The 18,904-nt window shown below is 34.6% G+C and overlaps 1 protein-coding gene across 3 annotated transcripts in view; it reads left to right on the forward strand.

Annotated features, from left to right (window-relative positions):
• Positions 1-18,904, forward strand: part of LOC149787717 (oxysterol-binding protein-related protein 8-like) — a 146,097-nt gene that overhangs the window by 19,689 nt on the left and 107,504 nt on the right. For 2 of the 3 annotated variants that reach the window (XM_089973914.1, XM_089973915.1), the window contains exon 3: positions 16,098-16,162. In XM_089973914.1, coding sequence (XP_089830040.1) covers positions 16,098-16,162 — 65 coding nt within the window. Of the gene's footprint in view, positions 1-15,151; positions 15,603-16,097; positions 16,163-18,904 lie in introns of all 3 variants that reach the window. The other variant, XM_089973912.1, reaches the window with a different exon arrangement.

Genomic DNA, 18,904 nt, shown 5'->3' on the forward strand with positions numbered 1-18,904 from the left:
CGTCATTATTATGCTTGAATGCAGCACTTTTTGTGTTAAACTGTCCTTTATCGTACATAACTTAATTACTTAAGTCAATACTTTTTGCTCAAATTAAAGTTTGTTTTATTATTGAATTAAAAATAGTGAAATTTAATGAAAAATTAGAATAAAAGTAATTATGTCCTATTTTCCCCCATTTAGCAGACTTTGTCTTTCCTTCAGACTAATATATGACTGTTTCCAATATATGCAGAAACTAACTGACGCTAAAGGGTTTCAAAAATATGTGTACATATCGATGATGTTAATATGATACAAAAAGGTTACGGACACTATGCATTGTAAACACGTATGTTGTAAATGTTCATACTATATTACACAAGGATTAAATGGTCATACTGACGTAAAAGCCCTACCTAAAGATTTCTTTTCAGCAAAATGGGTTTGATGAGTAAAATGTTTTATTTCCTGGAATCCTGAAAAGTCTGTTAAAAAGGTTGACATGGTTGGTATTATATTAAGAAGTAGACACAAATATTTGCAAATGAAAATGCAAGTAATAACTTCTTGGTTACACATGACGCAGTTTAATGATGTTAATAACTGGTTTTGCAGAAGCACTATATTACGGCACAACTTCAGGTTGATAATATTACAGATTTCTAATTCATATTGTTTGTTTTCCTCAGCAGTATCCAATATGGATTTAAGATCATCCAGACTATCCTGAAACCATGAAGCTGGTGGACATTATCGAGAGGGGAAAAAACCAGAAACAGATAATGTAATGAAAAGAAGAAAAATGCCTTGAAAGTGAAAGCTTGGAGGGTAAACAAAAGTTAGACAAATCCAGAGACAAAGGAATTTAATTTGTATGACATCATTCTTGTATATTTTCATAATTTTACAGCTGTTATACCATAAATACTTAGTTGTGTTACAGCTGCATACAAAATCTGAGGACAGCAACTTGAAGATTTAAAAACTGTAGCTCCTTAGCCATTACGTACAGCTGTACCTGTTAAGGAGGATACATCCAGTCTGAAGCCAAGACTATTTTTACCTGTATGTCTGAAGTCATCAAGGTGCAGTCTGGCAAACATATTTATAGCAGACATTATTGACGTAGTAGAGTCTAATTTCAAGTGAGGTATATGAAGAAGGTTGGAAGCTGTTATGTCTGGCCTGAGTTGGATCAACAGGACGTATCAACTGAACCAAAGGAGCATCTTGTTGGGACACTGGCAGAGCCAGTTCTTGTCAAAGAACAAGGACATTTCAAGTTCAGCAACAATGAACTCGATGCAGTTAAGAGTGAGCAAATTAAAATTCACAAACATGTCTATCTGACATAGATGTACGAACATAACATTGTGCTCCCATAAATGATGATGCCCTACAATACATGGAACTATGTACGTCTACACCTGTCTGTTAGGTATTAGAAGTTCATACTAAATGTGCTACTTATTAACAAAAAGTGATTTTTGACATGGAAGACAAGTACTTTCATTGTGTTACTTTTTACCTTTCTATATTTTATGTTACATTTGGTATCCATAAGTTTAGCATTAACTGATAGCATGTCATTATAATTTGATATGAAAGCTTCATAATTTCACTATTGCAAGTTTGTATATGGGCTCTAGTTAATATCAAATGAACCAATCGTTCAAGATTTCATTATCTTTTTCAATTTCTGTTTAATAAACTTGTTAAAATAAGTTTATTCGTTTTGTGAATTATGTAGTGTCCTTTACTGTTTGGACCTTTGTCATGGACATCAATTTAATTTTTTCATATGCTGTTCTGGAACGTGTGGTTGATTTTTGCCTGTAGGTTCAAACAGCAAGATCAAAGCAATAATTTCCATTTCCATTGGCCTTGTTAGTATATTCTGATAAAGTTATGCTCTGTTAAAATAGTGTTTCAGCAGGTGTTGAAGAGAGAGTAAGGTTTTATTCGCCTTTCTTGGCTTATGAGTTCAAGTTTGTTATATTACAAAAAATTAAATGTTCAAATGAAAATCATGACTGACTTTGCTTGTTATATTCACCCTGTAGCGTCCATAACTAGAACCTACTCTACCTCCAGCAATCAAGAAAAAAAACTTGCCATTTTATCTTCAATAATCTATTAAATTTTCAGAGGTTCAAAGTGTTGAACTACCAAAATCAAGTTATTTCAACAGAATTCTGTGAAGTTGAAATTCGACCCCCATGTGCAACACATCTGGGCCAAATACCATGATTTACTCGAATGCAAATGCTTTTCAATATTTAGCACTCATGTGCTTGGAAAAATTATTTTAGGAACACTAAAGCATAATCTGGGTACATGTATATGTAAAAAACAAAATAGCTACTGTATAGAAAGAAGTACGAAAATAATCAGTACAAGATGAATATCAGATCTGGAAAAAATAAAATGACCATCATTTCAGAGAGAATTTTTCTTTTTCTTGCTTATCTAAGAGTCTAGTGATCACACAAACGTATGTACAAAATTTTAATTTTAAATGTCTAGAAAATTACAGCATTTGGTCCCAGAATTTACATTGTTGAGCTGGTGATTACTGTAAGATTTTCACAATTGAAGGTTGTCATGTTCTGCACTCCGTTGCTGATGGGAATGATTTTTGTTTAGCTATCCTGCAAATTACTTAGCCTTTTGAGCTCAGAAATGTAGATTCATTTGTCTGATTCTGTAAAATCAGCCTGGTGCATAACTTTATTGTCAGTTTAACAAGAATCCAGTCTGGTGGGACTTGGAAAATCAGGACATGGGTCTTTCAGAGGAAATGTGTTTTTCAAAAGGAAGGTCTGATATTCTAAGCATTACCATAACTTGGTTAATTTTGTGTGTGAACAAAATTTAAGAATTGTTAAGTTCAGTAATGGTTCTATTGCTCCTATACCAGCTATACCATGTTATTGCAGGCATTTGTTTATTGGGGCATCAGAACTGTACCATAAGTACTCACTTATAAGTCAAGTCCAACTGCAAACTGCTCTGCTGTCGCATAATGTGCTGGCAGATCTTTGTTGGTGCGGTTTGTTTTGGAATAATCAGCAGAACAGCAACATAAACCCTGATCTTCTGGTGCATCATGCTCTTGCAGATCAGGATCTTTGTCTGCTTGATTTTGTTTGTGTGTATGTGTGTGTTCATCAATTTTTATTGCTTTCCTTTATTTGATTGCCCAAAACACTCAGTAAGTCACACAATAGTGTACCAGTAAAAGATATGCTCTTGTGCGGGTATATATTTATTAATTATAGATCTAACACTGTTTGTCCGATACAGATACTTCTAGTGGTCTCTTTCATTGAAAGCAGGGGATTATTTACTTTGAATGGAACCTTTTGATTCTTGATGGATAATATTGAATTTTTTAATGTTTATTTCAATGCTTCCAAGACCGTAGACCTTTCCATTACAGTTTGAAAGGGCATGGCCATAATCATTACATGTCATTCAACCATTACAGCACTGTCACCTATTGCTTGGTACATGTACTTTTGAAACTCTAGTCATCAACATTTACTGTAAATTACATTTATTTGCACATGTACTTGCGTGAACTGAGCATCGCTGTGAAACATTATTTAGTGAAATATATACCCTAAGTTTCATTGTTGTTACTATTTGGACCTTATTGTATGCATGCATATATATATATATATATATATATATATATATATATATATATATATATATATATATATATATATATATATATATATATATATATATATGTGTGTGTGCTGAATAGGTTTTTTATGTCATTGTTCATGTCATTTTTATGTCATTGTTCAGTATTGAAAAGTTGTTATATATATATACTCTCACCTATGATAAGCCAAGTCAAACTGCAAACAACAAGGATCCTGATGTGCTGTAGCATAATGCTCCCGCAGTTAATTTTTTTGTGTGTTCTGCTGAATACTTCTAACCAACTGCACAGACCCAGATCTGCCAGGCATTATGTAATGGCAGATCTGGGTCTGTGCAGTTTGCAGTTGGACTCGTATCTTATAAGCGAGCATATATGGTATTGTCTTATGTTCATGTTTTTTGGGGGGCATGTACATGATCATTTTTGTTCGCATTTATGTGTATTCATTTCCATATTTTAGTTGTGTAAAATTTGAAATCTTGCACAACGCAGTAGATGGCCTCACTGGAGAATAATATTTTTAATTGAGTTATTTCAGTTTATTATTATTATTATTATTATTATTTTTATTGCTGTGAGGATTTTATAGCTATGATGTATAGTAATTTTTGTGGCCCCACTACCATATGATTTTATGCTCATTTAGTTTCATAAATCTGGAATAACATGTTAGTCCGCAAAAGCTTACTATATTTACCATTTTTCATGCTCAGTATGCAGGTATTGCTTATCTTAGATAATTGCTGAAGAAAAATATGTGTGTATATGATTTGGATATTTAAGGTAGCTTTTAAAAAAAATTTATACTGGCAGTTTTCGGTAATGTCTAGCACTGGGGCATCATGCCACAGACATATAGCATCATGTCCCACCCAGTCACATTATCCTGACACCAGACTGACCACTCCTAACATTAACTTCTTAATGTTGAGTGCCAAGCAAGGCAGCTGCCTGTACCTTTTTCATAAGTCTTTTGTATGACTCGGGCAGGGCTCAAACCTGTGACCTCCTGCATCTGAAGTGGATGCTGTAACCAATTAGGCCACTAGAGCAGTCAAATAAAAATCGTAAAGATATGGGAGAGTTTTGTATGTATATAGTTTGTTTTCACCGGAGTGCATCTGAAGATGTACAATCAAACCAATATGCTGAATAGGTTTTTTATGTCATTGTTCAATATTGAAAAGTTGTTATTTACTGAAGGGTTTGCACACTTGAATGTATACATTAGATTTCTTAAATTTACATCTATCTCACGATCCAACAAATCTTCTGCCTTGAACCCATTGGTTGCCAAACTGCTTGGACTATATGTCCACACCTGAGAAAAATAGAAAAATTGTTAAAGCTAAATTAACAATCCAAAACACACACACACACACCCCCCTCTGAGTGGATACGTTAGATTTCTTGAGGTGACTGTTCATTATCAGCACCCTTCATAAAATGCTTGGACATTATGAAACTTGACACACTTTCATGGTCTATTTGGTCTTAAATGAAAATGCTGCTGCTGCTTGGTCATCCAGTATGGCCACCATGGCAATCTCGTTGAAGATCTTGTTATTATTACTTCTCCTGATTGGATGGTCATATAAACATAGGGTTTTCACTAAAAGACTTCTTATGTTGTCTAGTTGGACTAAATTAAAATAGTTCCAGTCTGACAACCAATTTAGCCATCACCACTTCCATGTTGAAAATCTTTTTATTACTACTCCTTCTACATGGATGAAAATATATGCATGGAGTTTTATTATAAGATTTCTTACAGTGTCTGGCTGGTCCTAAATAAAAATGGTACTGAATTTGAAATCTAATATGGACACCACAGCAGCCATCTTGAAAATCTTATCACAGCTTGACCTGATCAGAAAGACATATTGATGTGGGATTTGCACCAAATGACTTCTTATTATGTCCGGGTAGTCTTAAATAAAAATGGTGCCAGTTGGATATTCAATATGTCTGCCACACAGCATTATGAAAATATTGTTATCACTAATCCTCCTGAATGGATCCCGTAACTCATCCAGAATCAATGGTTGTATCAGCATGGGGTTTTCACTAAGACTTCTTACTATGTTTAGTTGGTCCAGTATGGCCACCACAGTAGCCATCTTGAAAATCTTGCTATTGCTACTCATCCAGAATGGAATGTCATGTTGGTGTAGTTAGTCCTAAATGAAAATGGTGCTGAAGTGGTGTCCAATATGGCAGCCACAGTGGGCAGGTTGAAAATGTTGCTGTCACTACATCTCCTGAATGAATGCTTATATAATTGTGGTTTTTTTTACTGAAATACTTCTTATAATGTTTTTCTCATCCTAAATTCAAATGGTACTGACATGATGCCCAATATATGGTCATCTTTAAAATCTTGTTTTCAATAATCCTATTTAATGGAAAGTAGATTTGATACCACCAGTATGTTTTCATCAGACAAATTCTTATGGTGTTCTGCTGGTCCATAATGAAAATGACAAACTCTCAATATGGCCAGCATGGTGGCTATCTTGAAAATATGTTATCTCTACTCCTTCCAAATGGATGGCTATATCAACATGGGTTTTTTACCAGTAGACATCTTAGGATACCCAGCAGGTCCTAAATGAAAATTTTGACCGGTTGTACAGCCTTTATGACTGCCATAACGACTGTTTTAAAAATCTTTTTGTCACTGCTGCCCCTGAATGGACAATTCTAAGTATGATATTGGGTCTTCACCAAAAGAATTGTAATGATGTCTTTTTTGTCCAGAATTAAAATGGTGTTTAGCTGACTTCCAGTATGTACACCACAGCAGCTTAAACTTTGACAAACCTGTTTTTGCTGAAGAATATCGGAGATGGTTTCAACACTTGACAGTTAAAAAGAAGAAATGGTCTTTTCTTGAATTCCTAGAAATTTTTGTTGTCCAGTAGAGCATCAGTCCTTTCAAGAGGCTCTTGTTTATATTAATATTCCAATGTTATAATTTTTATATATGTACTATGATGACATTACACCTGATGTCATCACAAATGTTGGAAGGACATAATGACAGAAATAGTCTAATGTATTTCCAGGTCATTTCACTACCCAGTTCTGTGGTTTGATAAAACAGAATCTTGCATTTGTGTTCATTTCACCTGAAATTTATGGAATGCGTCAAATTGTTTCAATCTTTACATGCCAAGGCTCGCCAGAAATATAAATTATTTGTTTCATAAATTTCATTTGAAATGAGCACTTAGGTAAAACATTTATAAATATATTTGCTCTGTCGTGAAAGGAAAGGTTATGATATTATACAAGATTGAAATGGATTAGTGAATTGTGCTTGACACCAATCAGATTTAATTGTATCCTTGCTGGCGAAATATTGGATAAATTGTCTTTCACTTGCCCTCTTATTAACCAGTACTTGCTTTTGATGATTTCTAGCTGTTACAGTTTTCATTACATTGCTGTGTGATCAATGATGAACGTTCTTTAATTTCCCAGGGCATGTCAGTGAGACAGCTGATTTTACTCAAGCATTGATTGCCTCTTTTCTTTAGAATTTTTATCAGATATATAGGGTATAAAACTTTTATTCGCTGCACATTTTGAATGTGTGTGCTAAGTGATTCAGCTATATTCAGATGCCAGCTTTACTGGGATATTTTGTTTCTGGAATTAATTTAAGATTGTGTAACTATTGATTACTGTATTTTGTGATGGATTCTAAATCTATTTTGATCTGAGTTTGCTTTCAAAGAGGAGTCTAGGATATTGTTGTACAGTCTTGTGGAAACTATCCCCTGGATCTTGCTGGTTTTGAATCTGTTGAGATCCCTACTGTGTAACTATGTACATTTAGCAGGTATGAAAAGACTTGTTAGGCCCTGAGGTATAAAGTTCCAGTGAAGATGTTTCATAATGGTGACAACTTGGATAGACATTTACTTTTAGAGACATGGTTAAGAATTTAATTAACCAAGAGGATCAAACTTGAGTACTGAGGACAAAACAGGGAATGTGGGGATTGTGTCTTTTACAATCACAACATTCTAGTTCTAGTACTTTTTTTTTCTGAAAATTTTTATAAGAGTGTGAAATTATAATGTAATTTACTACCTGTGCCAACTCCTCCATCTTACGATTTGGGATGTAGCATAGGTCTAATGCATTCTCCTGCAGGCAGTCATCTCCGCTAGCCAAGGTTCTGATAACCATATCTACACCTTGGCAGACCAAACAGTTATATCGGTGCTTTGTCCTAGTGACAGCTATTGGATTTCATGTGTTGCCTCCCTTAGTATGTAATTCCAACTAACCAGTAGTGTGGCGCATTGTACATGGACCGAAAATGGTGGTGGCAGTTGACCTAAAAAGGATACTTTGTAAGTTTAACATCAGAAGTATGACAATGTATCAGAGGGAAGACATTACATGTCTATTTGAGTGAAAGGTATTTGTGTAAACACGGACCTTCACTGGAAAAGTGCTTATTTATTGGTCCATTCAAGTTGTGTTCTCCACTTATCTCGATTACATAGGAACAGTGTTCAAATTTGAACAACTTAATTTTGATTGGATGCAGTGACTTGATGCCGCATCCAATGAAATTCACAGACCCAAAGCACAGAAATATCTGCTTGATATGCCAAGGTGTAGATAGGGTTATCGGAACCTTGGCTAGCAAAGATGTCAGGCGGTAAGAGGCAGCTAATGGAGACTGGGGCCTTTGTGGCATAGTGGTTACAGTGTCAGACTCCCAATTGAAAGGGTTCAGATCCTACCATGTGTTCTTGGGCACTAAATAGCCTGCTTGTGGCATGTGTCAAACACAGAACCAAAACACACACCAACCAGGGATTTCCCTTGTTTTTCTCAGCTTTCTTGTGAAGAAAAATGTATATATATATTTTTTTTAGATCAGAGAGCACCCCTATGAAAATGTCATGAACGGTTTTTGGATTATCCATGAATTGTTCTAGAACAAATGCACATGAACATTTCATGATAAGTTTTTAGAACATTTTAAATGGCCGAATTCTCAAGAATGATGTTCAGTACTTGTTTTAGAACATTAAATGGCCGAATTCTCAAGAATGATGTTCAATACTTGTTTTAGAACATTAAATGGCCGAATTCTCAAGAATGATGTTCAATACTTGTTTTAGAACATTAAATGGCTGAATTCTCAAGAATGATGTTCAATACTTGTGCTAGAACATTAAATGGCCGAATTCTCAGGATTGATGTTCAATACTTGTTCTAGAACACTAAATGGTTTAAAGTAGTTGACCTTCATTTCCCAGTAGGGTCACATGTAAAGGTTTCCCTTGAAATTTTACCATATCTAAATCTCTTTTTCTGTACTTGTTTAAACTTTTTAAGACATTCTCTGGTTTTATAATTGCCCTGTTTCTATTTAAATAATATTGAAAACAGAGAGTGGACTTGCAGTTTAAAGGCATATTTATGACAAATAGTCTCTTTCATTGGATCATTGCAGTTAAAGGTCAAGTTATGACAAATAGTCTCTTTCATTGAATCATTGCAGTTAAAAGACAAGTTATGACAAAAATAGCCTCTTTCATTGAATCATTGAAGTTAAAGGTCAAGTTATAACAGGAATAGTTTCTGTCATTGAATCGTTGAAGTTATAGGTCAGGTTATGACAGGAATAGTTGATTTCATTGAACCATGGCAGTTAAAGGTCAAGTTATGATAGAAATAGTCTCATTGAATTGTTGAAGTTAAAGGTAGTCTCTTTCATTGAATTGTTGAAGTTAAAGGTCAACTTATGACAGGAATAGTCTCTTTCATTGAATCATTGCAGATAAAGGTCAAGTTTTGACAGAAATAGTCTCTTTCATTGAATTGTGCTGCATTCAAACTCAGATGCACACTTTTATTTAGCTTTCAGTTATTTCAACTTTTGTCCGCTTAAACTATTCCTAATTTGTTTCCAACTATTATCATAATCTTTTCAGAAATTTGTCATGAATTTTAACTGCCTTTCTCTAGATTCTTAACTGTTCTTGACATGTTCCAGAATTCTCTCAGTAACTATTCATGTCTTTTTTTCTTCTGAACTATTTTAGTTTATTTTTAGAACATTAACTATTCTTGATATGTTCATGAACTTATTCAAAAACATTTCTTGAACTCATTTTATGTATTATTATTCTTGAATGCCACTTCATTTGTTCTTAACTTATTCATGAATAGTTCAAGATCTAAGTTCATGAACAGCCAAAAAACAATTTCAAGAACAATTCATGTTCAGTTTAAGAATAGTTCATAAAGTTCATGAACTGTTCATAATATCAAGAACTCCATTTTGCAGGGGTAAACATCAGTTAAGGAAGGAAAGAGACCATTTAAAACTAAGAAGGAAGTCCTGACATTAAATTTTATAACATCAGTTTACTACATGTCTGTTATAAAGCTGTCAGAATATTTGATAACATCTAATCCAAATTCAGTTTTATGATACTTCATGTACAGCCATGACTTTTCTTATACAGTAGAGCCTGTCTTGAAAGACAACCCCTTCTGCCTCCAGAATATGGTCTCTCACTACGTGTGGTAATTGTATATACTATATAATCACTCAATCTGTACTTTGATGAAATGGTCTCTTAAGGTAGGTGGTCTTTCAAGACAGGTTGAACTGTATTGGCAGTTTGAGCTCATAATCAGTCACATAACATACAGCAGACATTTTATGTAACTTTAATAGGATCTTCTTTCCTTACAACTTTCAAAGCTTATTAGTGTAAAATTATCATTATGTTCTCTACATAAAAATATAATAGCACATTTGTACAAGAAAACATGTTTACTGTGTTCAGGTTTACGATTCAAATTAAGAAACTCTACAGTATGTTAATTTTTTAAAAATCATTTAATTTGTTTAAAAAAATGGGATTCTTAAGTAATTTCAATCTATCAATCAGTGTATTTTTTTCCCCTCCAAATTCACCAGTTTTGGTTTTGATTCATGCCAGGAATGTCACAGATATAAAAAAAAAGTGCATTTATAGTATTGTGCGAAGTAAATCTTGATAGTGATCATTTTGTAAGGTCAGGGTAATTCATTTTCGTTTTTTTTAAAATTTATGTTTTTAAGTCCGAGACCCTGTAAAGTATAGTTAAGGCATTCACTACAGTCGGAGGTTTGTAACCAGGTTATGATTTTAAAGTAATGGACTAATGGGGGGAACTACCCCAGTAGACTGGAATTCAGTAAGCATCCCTGAATATTCATGCACCCATTCTTTGCCCATGAGCTTCTGGCAAGGTTAGAATTATTCGAAAAGTCTTCTGTCAAGTATTTGGTTAAAGTTTTTTTTAAAATCTCTCAACCCACGAAAGAATGGTGATCTTACTTGGACTGTAAAATCAGGACACTCTGTCCATAATACACATGCATACTTGCCCATTGTTTCCCTTTACCCTCATTTGTGCTTCAGAGACCCCCAAATTTTTAATTTGACCCCCAGTTTTGATACCAACGTTTGTTTTTTACTCAGTCCGATCCCCTGTTTTGACACCAAGGAGATTTTTGACCCTCAGTCTTGCACCCCTAGGGGATACACTGTTGCCTTTCTTGTGATAATGGAACAGGCAAGGTCAGGGATGCTTTTTAACAAATTAAAATGTGTTTCTATCAGGAAGGGGAGCAGGTGAGACATACAATACCTTGGAATGGTAATGCAGTCAAACCTGTCTTGAATGAGAGACCACACTTTCTCCCAGCAAAAAGATGTATCTCCATCATAATAACAGGTGGGCGGTCACTTTCATCAAACTGTATAACAAAATTAATCTTTGTATTGAGAATTTGGTCTTAAATGACATGGGATCTAAAAAAAAAACTGTTCTGTTTTAAGATGAATTATTGATGTAGTATAGCAGCTGGTAGTATACTGACTTGGTCTAATACGTGTACACCACTCCCTCGATGACTCGTGCCCTGATAACTCACAAACCCGCTTATAATGTGGGGTCAGGCATGGATCCCATTTTTTAAAACCAGTAAAAATACCAAAAAAGGATCCCTATTTGTTGATCAAAATTGGTAGCTGAAATGTTGATTTATTGCTCATTTCATAGTCGAATACAGTAGATAGGACCTCGAAATTTTAATCAACATTTTGAAATTATCAGCTTTTAATAATAAGTCAAAGAAGTGGTTACATTTTCTTTCCAGACGACATTTTTAGTACACCATAATTTAAAATATTCAAGGAAATTTCGATCAATGAAAATGTCACTTACATATATTGTAGGCAGTACATTAATACTTAAATACCAATTAAATAATTTTTTGTTATGTGAAATTTGTGTTTTAATCATATCTTTTAGTTCCTTTTAAGTGTAATCCTCATAAGTGCAATGCGTATTTAAACATAAAATGTGTCAGTCTACCATAGCAGCTATGTCTGCAAGCTTTTCTCCAAGAACCTAATTAAGTGCCGACTGTGTTTTGATAACTGACTTGTGGAAGTATTTTTTGGTGTGTTGCACTGAATTAAAAGCTGGCATCCTTTGTATGATCATGTTAATTATGTCTTTTGAATCAAATACAGGAGGTGGATTAAAAGAAAAGTTAAAAGGCATGCAAAACCTCCAAACTTAAAATCTAGTGGCCCCATTTGTATGTTGGGTGAACTCACTTCATGGATCAATTGAACACTGTTAAAAATAGTATTGTGTATGTAACATAAACTACCTTAAATTACCTGACTCATTCGTAACTTAAGCTCTGTTCTTCTAGCACATAATTGGTCAGATCCTGCATCAGAATTTGTTTCCATAATATCCAAAGACACCGATTAGTTCTCGTTCAAGTGAACGAAAAACAAACATGTCTCTGTATCAGTTGTTTTCTTGATGATTGCACAGTTGTTGGCATGGTAACTTATGACCTAAAGGGTAAAGTTTCAGATCCTACCATTGATCAGCCCTGGTCAATTGCTGTAATGTCCTTGAGTAAGGCACTTCCCTTATATGCCTCAAATCTAAATAACCTATGGGTATTGTTCTGCTGTAAAAATAATTTTTTAAAAACAGACCAATCTAAATTGGATTTTTCTTTGCATAGTGATAGTGTATTCAACATTCAGTTTAAAACTGCTATTTTACTCATACTTTGACAAGTTGATGGTAGCAAAGATTGGACAAGCTAATTGGTATTAACTAGATAGGACATGCATGTGGTACACATAGTGGACATGAGTTGAACAGTATGTTACATTGTGGTAGGGGTTTTGTGACATTGCATTAATCAGAATAAATGATTATCCAAAATTAATATAGTAATTGGTGATGGGATTATGCCTCATTGTGGTGTACCATATGTACTCACAAGTAAAGTCCAACTATATACAACAAAGATCCTGATATGCCATAGCATAATGTGCCTTTAGACTATGGTATATATTGTTTTGTTTCCTACTGATAACTCCAAACAAACTGCACTGATTTAGATCTGCCAAATGCACCAGCAGATCTGGGTCTCTGCAGTTTGCAGTTGGACTCGACTTAAAAGCAGATTTGTATAGTACATAACTTGACACATACTGCTTCCAGGAAAATTTAATGCTGTGTTGTCATGATAGCCAGCCAGAGTTCTGTCTGTACTCACTTATAAGTTGTGTCCAACTGCAAACAACATAGACCCTGATCTGCCATTCCATAATGTGGCCCAGTAGATTAGGGTCTGTGTCAATTGTTCTATTATTTCTAACAAATGTATATATCATGAATGGATGCTCTCACATACTCCAGCCATACTTCCCTCCCTCAAGGTCAAGGTAATAATAGAGAAAACACAGCTTTGACTTGTCTCCTTATCTGGAGTTTAGATTTTGAACACACTGAAAATATTTTAATGAAACTTAAATCAGTTATATGTCATAACAAGACAGTGTATCACATATTCCATTGCTTTTCTCTGTGCATCAATGTAAAAGATCATTTCAAGGGAAAATATAAATCAGTGACCCCTGTAGGTATAGGGGGTTTAACTTTTCAACCAACTTAGATATTTTAAACAAACTTTTTCCCTTTTGTGTATTATGACTTGAAATTCACAGTGAATATTGCCAGCCCATAAGGTCAAGGTCACAGCAAATGATGTGTCTCTGGCCCCTTTCCTTGTCCAACCTATCACATGTTGAACCCCTTCAGATATTTTGAAGAAACTGTACACAGGTTCAAATTTTATTACAGTAGCCATGCCCCTATATTAAAGGTCAAGGTCATTAGTAGGAAAATATTGACAAAACAGGTTATCATGTGCAGTTTGCAGTACTTGTGTTTGTTTGTGGTAGTGAGGGCCAGATTACTGTATCACTATATAGAGTTGCACAATCATTTCCATTGTAGTGTGGGTCTAACTACTGTACTGCTCTATAGAGTTGCACAATTACTTCCATGGTAGTATGGGCCAGACTACTGCATCACTGTTTAGAGTTGCACGATCACCTTCATGGTAGTGAGGGCTTGACTACTGTGTTATTCTGTATAGAGTTGCACAATTACTTTTATGTTAGTTAAACTGTACACAGGTTCAAATTTTATTACAGTAGCCATGCCCCTATATTAAAGGTCAAGGTCATTAGTAGGAAAATATTGACAAAACAGGTTATCATGTGCAGTTTGCAGTACTTGTGTTTGTTTGTGGTAGTGAGTGCCAGATTACTGTATCACTATATAGAGTTGCACAATCATTTCCATTGTAGTGTGGGTCTAACTACTGTACCGCTCTATAGAGTTGCACAATTACTTCCATGGTAGTATGGGCCAGACTACTGCATCACTGTTTAGAGTTGCACGATCACCTTCATGGTAGTGAGGGCTTGACTACTGTGTTATTCTGTATAGAGTTGCACAATTACTTTTATGTTAGTGAGGGCCAGACTACTATATCACTTTACAGAGTTGTACTGTCACTTCCATGATAGTGAGGGCTTGACTCCTGTGTCATTCTGTATAGAGTTGCACAATTACTTCTATGTTAGTGATTGCCAGACTACTATATCACTGTAAAGAATTGCATTATCACTTCCATGGTAGTGAGGGTCAGACCACTATGGCACTGTACAGAGTTGCACTATCACTTTCATATTAGTGAGGGCCAGACCACTGCATCACTGTATAGAGTTTACAGTCACATCTTTTCACTGTACCTTACTGGGGCTGAAGCAAAGATGAACCTGCTTTCTGTTTGTTAATCCAAGAAACTGTAAATGCTACTTTTTATACATAGCAATATAGTTTCACATCTTTCATGAAAAGATCTAGCTTTGGCATTCTGACATCTTTCAGAGACCAGAATGTCAAGTTATGGAAGCTTTTTTATGAGATCTCTAACAGAGTTCAGGAGGGCTTACATCAATTAGATCATAGCTTGAAAGTTTATTTGCTTTATGATATTATAAACATAGGGAAAAACTTAAAAGAGGATTGGAATTTTATATTATGTCTTTAACATTTGTTTTGCAGTGATCATAACAAAGTGGATACATTATGGTCTGAAAGTGAACAGTTTTTATAGCATGAGTGTGAATTCCTGATTTAGGAAATACAGATCTCCTAAGAGAGAGAAAATGGGAATGAGAAATAGCTCACAAGAGAACAGTTGTCAGTGAGCACATGCTTCTGGTTTTAGGGATTAACTTGATGGACAGTGAGAATTGTCACAGATAGACTCACAATAACATGTTTTATGTTACAAGGTCCAGAGTGACATACAAAATCCTTAGAAGTCTTAAACATCACTATTTTTGTGCTACATTCATCAGATGCCACTTTTTTCTGATTAAAGATTAATTTTATGGACTGAAAATGAGCAATGTTACAAATAAACACAAGAAAGCATCAAGTTTTAAGCTGACAAGATCTGGAATGGTTGAAATTCTTAAAGCTCCAAAGAAACGTACAAAATCTTTTGCTGGTAAGTATCTTAGAAAAGGCAAAGATATGTGTAGATCTTTACATTGAGTTGCTTGCTTTATAAAATGAAAATGAAATTAATATTATTGATTAAAAAAAACAATAAAGAATGCTTCTAACACTTTAAATAATTATTAATCTATTTTGTTAATTGTTTTGATAACTAGAATTCATGGCAGATCTAGACAAGTTAATGATTAAAGCACAGAAGCAGTTATAATTTTCGAAAACATATTTACCTCAATAAAGAAATGTTCTTTTTTTTAAAATTAAGTATCTATTTTCAAGATCCAATGGTCATTTGAAAAACATCATTTGAAACTCTGTTTACAATATATATATATATATATATATATATATATATATATATATATATATATATATATATATATATATATATATATATATAATATATATATATATATATATAGTCCTTATAGATTTAATAACAAAGAAATTGAAGGCTTCATTTCACTTGTGTCCATTCTCATTTTAGGTCATCAGCAAGAGGCAGAAGTGCCGGATGGCCAAGCATCCCGCCAGCTTCACTCCAGGACATATGTAAGTTGTTTTCCAAATTTTATTTTCAAATTTTATTTCATCAGTTTTCAGCCATGTTTCTTCTGTTATCTGTACCACCAATTTTATCTGTATGTACCACATATGATTTAAGAGATGAGACTTGGTACCTACAATGGACATTTTACATTCCAGTGTACACTTTTCATTTTTATAGACCTCTTTTTCTTTGGAAAGTGAGAGACAGCTGTCGCAAGTTGTGGCAGCAGTTTATTAAGGTTTTGGTTAAGTATTTCATTTGCATATTTCTTGAAGTCCATGATATATTTTCATCATACTTGGGATGAAACGTTATGGCCCCTGATAGCTGGGTGGTCAAAGATGCACATGTTTACTGATCACTGACATCTTACTTCTGTCTACATGGGTTCTGACAACGTTGGTATGTGAGAAATCATGCCAGTAGCTTCCCATGAGTAATTTGAGTTCTTTGTGTAATTATCCTGGGTTTATTCTCAGGTAAACATATTGGCTATCATGCACTGAAAAATGTCATCAAACCCACAAAACCACCCAAAAAAAATCAGTTTGTACAACACTGCTTTGATAATAGGCTTGAGATGCCAGGGCCTTGTCATTTTCCAAAATGGCTGAAGTTTTTTTAAGCATCTTTGTTTCAATGAGACATTTTACATGGGTTCATTGAGAATGTGGTCAAGTTCCATTGTACCATAGTGTTAAACCTGAAAATGAGGAATAAGTATGCTTTTACAGAGGCAGTGTTGCACTGATAGTGTATGATCGTGGTTTTCCAGCAATTTTTTATCCTGTGTCCCACAAATCTCGACTCTGTGTAGCCTTTGTATATGCCTTTTCATCAGGGAAAAATCTAAATATTTTTTTATTTTTTATAGAAGTCTGTCAGTGTCTTTGTTGGTGAAAGCAGTGGTCGTAGTGATCCTAGGTGATAACATCTTTTAGATGGCAGCAAATTTCATTTTAAAACAACATTTGGTAATCAATGCTTTCAAGGTTTGTAGCGCTAATGAGTTGCAAAGTCACTGATGGGAAATGTATAACATATTTGTTAGGGTTGTATACATGAAGAAAAAAAAGAACAAAATTTTATGGGGTGAAACAATTTTTCAGAAATACATTTAGCATTTAATCAGTGAATTCTGTGCTTGAAAGTAAAACTCTTTCAGAACAGGGAAACTATTATAATAAATGCTGATTGATAGTGAGTGATCACAAATGTTAAATTAGTGAAATATCCATAATGGAAAATAACATGGTACAACTCTTCTCAGTTAAACCAGGTATTCAGACATGCAATACATGTATTTTTTAAAATTTCATGAGCACTTGCTAAGCTTTTATTACAAAAATGCTAATGTCCAAAGAATTATTACAAAAATGCTAATGTCCAAAGAATTATTACAAAAATGCTAATGTCCAAAGAATTATTACAAAAATGCTAATGTCCAAAGAATTATTACAAAAGTGCAAATGTCTAAGGAAAAGATGATCACCAGTGCAGACAGGGTAGTTAATGTGTCAGAATTCAAAGCAAATAAGATCATCTTGTTATTTTACCAGTACTAAATGTTGTAACTTGTTATTGTTGTTATGGTCTTAATACCATTTTTCAGCACATGATAGACTATATATGTCAGAAAGTATATTTGGTGGAGTTAGAAACTGGGGAAAACACCCAAGAAGAACCACAAGCCCATGGGAAGCTACTGGCAAGCTTTCTCACATAACCACTTTGTCAGAGCCCGCGACTCGAGCCCACACAGGTGAGATGTCAGTGATCTGCACAGGCAGCACCTTAGACCACTGTCCCCTGGGACACCCCTATACACTGATAAGACAGTTTTGTTGGAACATCTTTAAGGTATTTTATTTTGCTATAATTTACTTCACCTTTGGGGGGCCCCGAGTGGCTGAGTGGTCTAAAGCGCTTACCGTTCTGGATCACTGCCATCTCACCTCTGTCTGTGTGAGTTCGAGTCTCAGGCTCGGCTAGTATGGATACGTGGGAAAGCCTGCCAGTAGCTTCTTGTGGGTTGGTGGTTCTTCCCTGGGTTTTCCAGGGTTCTTCCTCCACCAGTTATCCTGGCCGCCATGTGTAGCCTATCTTGTGCTTAAAAATGGCATTAAACCCTAGAACAACAACTTCATCTTTGGTTCTTCACTTGAGATCAAATTAAGATTTGATTTTAGATCAATAAATGTAATATTTGTTTCATTGCACTATTAAAACACAACCTTGTTGGAACATCTTTCAGCATAAGCCATCCTTACTTACAGTCACATTTATGGCATTATAAAGAGGGAACAGTGTACAATTGCTAAACAGTATTATAGTGAAAAAATCTACTATATGTACTTGCATGTAAGTTCATTCCAACTGCAGACAGCGTAGACCCTAATCTGCCATCATATAATGCACTGGCAGATCTGGGTCCGTGCAGTTTGCTAGGAGTAATCAGTGGAATAAACAACACAGACCCAGATCTGGTGGTACATTATGTGATGACACATCTGAATCTGTGCAGTTTGCTGTTGGATGTGACTTAAAAGCAAGTACAGATGGTACTGTTTATCAGTGAGTTGACAGCTAATTTTTGAAGATAATTTAGAAGCTAGATAAAATATGTGGGGAGGTAATCCCTTACTGGAAAGTTGGTCAGCAGATTAGAGCCTTTTGTTCATTGTATGTATGAGTTCATGTAAAGAGACCTGTCAGTTACAGGTGTAACAGTTAATTTAATCCAA

The sequence above is a fragment of the Sinohyriopsis cumingii genome, chromosome 11 (genome assembly GCF_028554795.1).
Source record: "Sinohyriopsis cumingii isolate HCF-2022 chromosome 11, ASM2855479v2, whole genome shotgun sequence".
Taxonomy (NCBI): Eukaryota; Metazoa; Mollusca; class Bivalvia; order Unionida; family Unionidae; genus Sinohyriopsis; species Sinohyriopsis cumingii.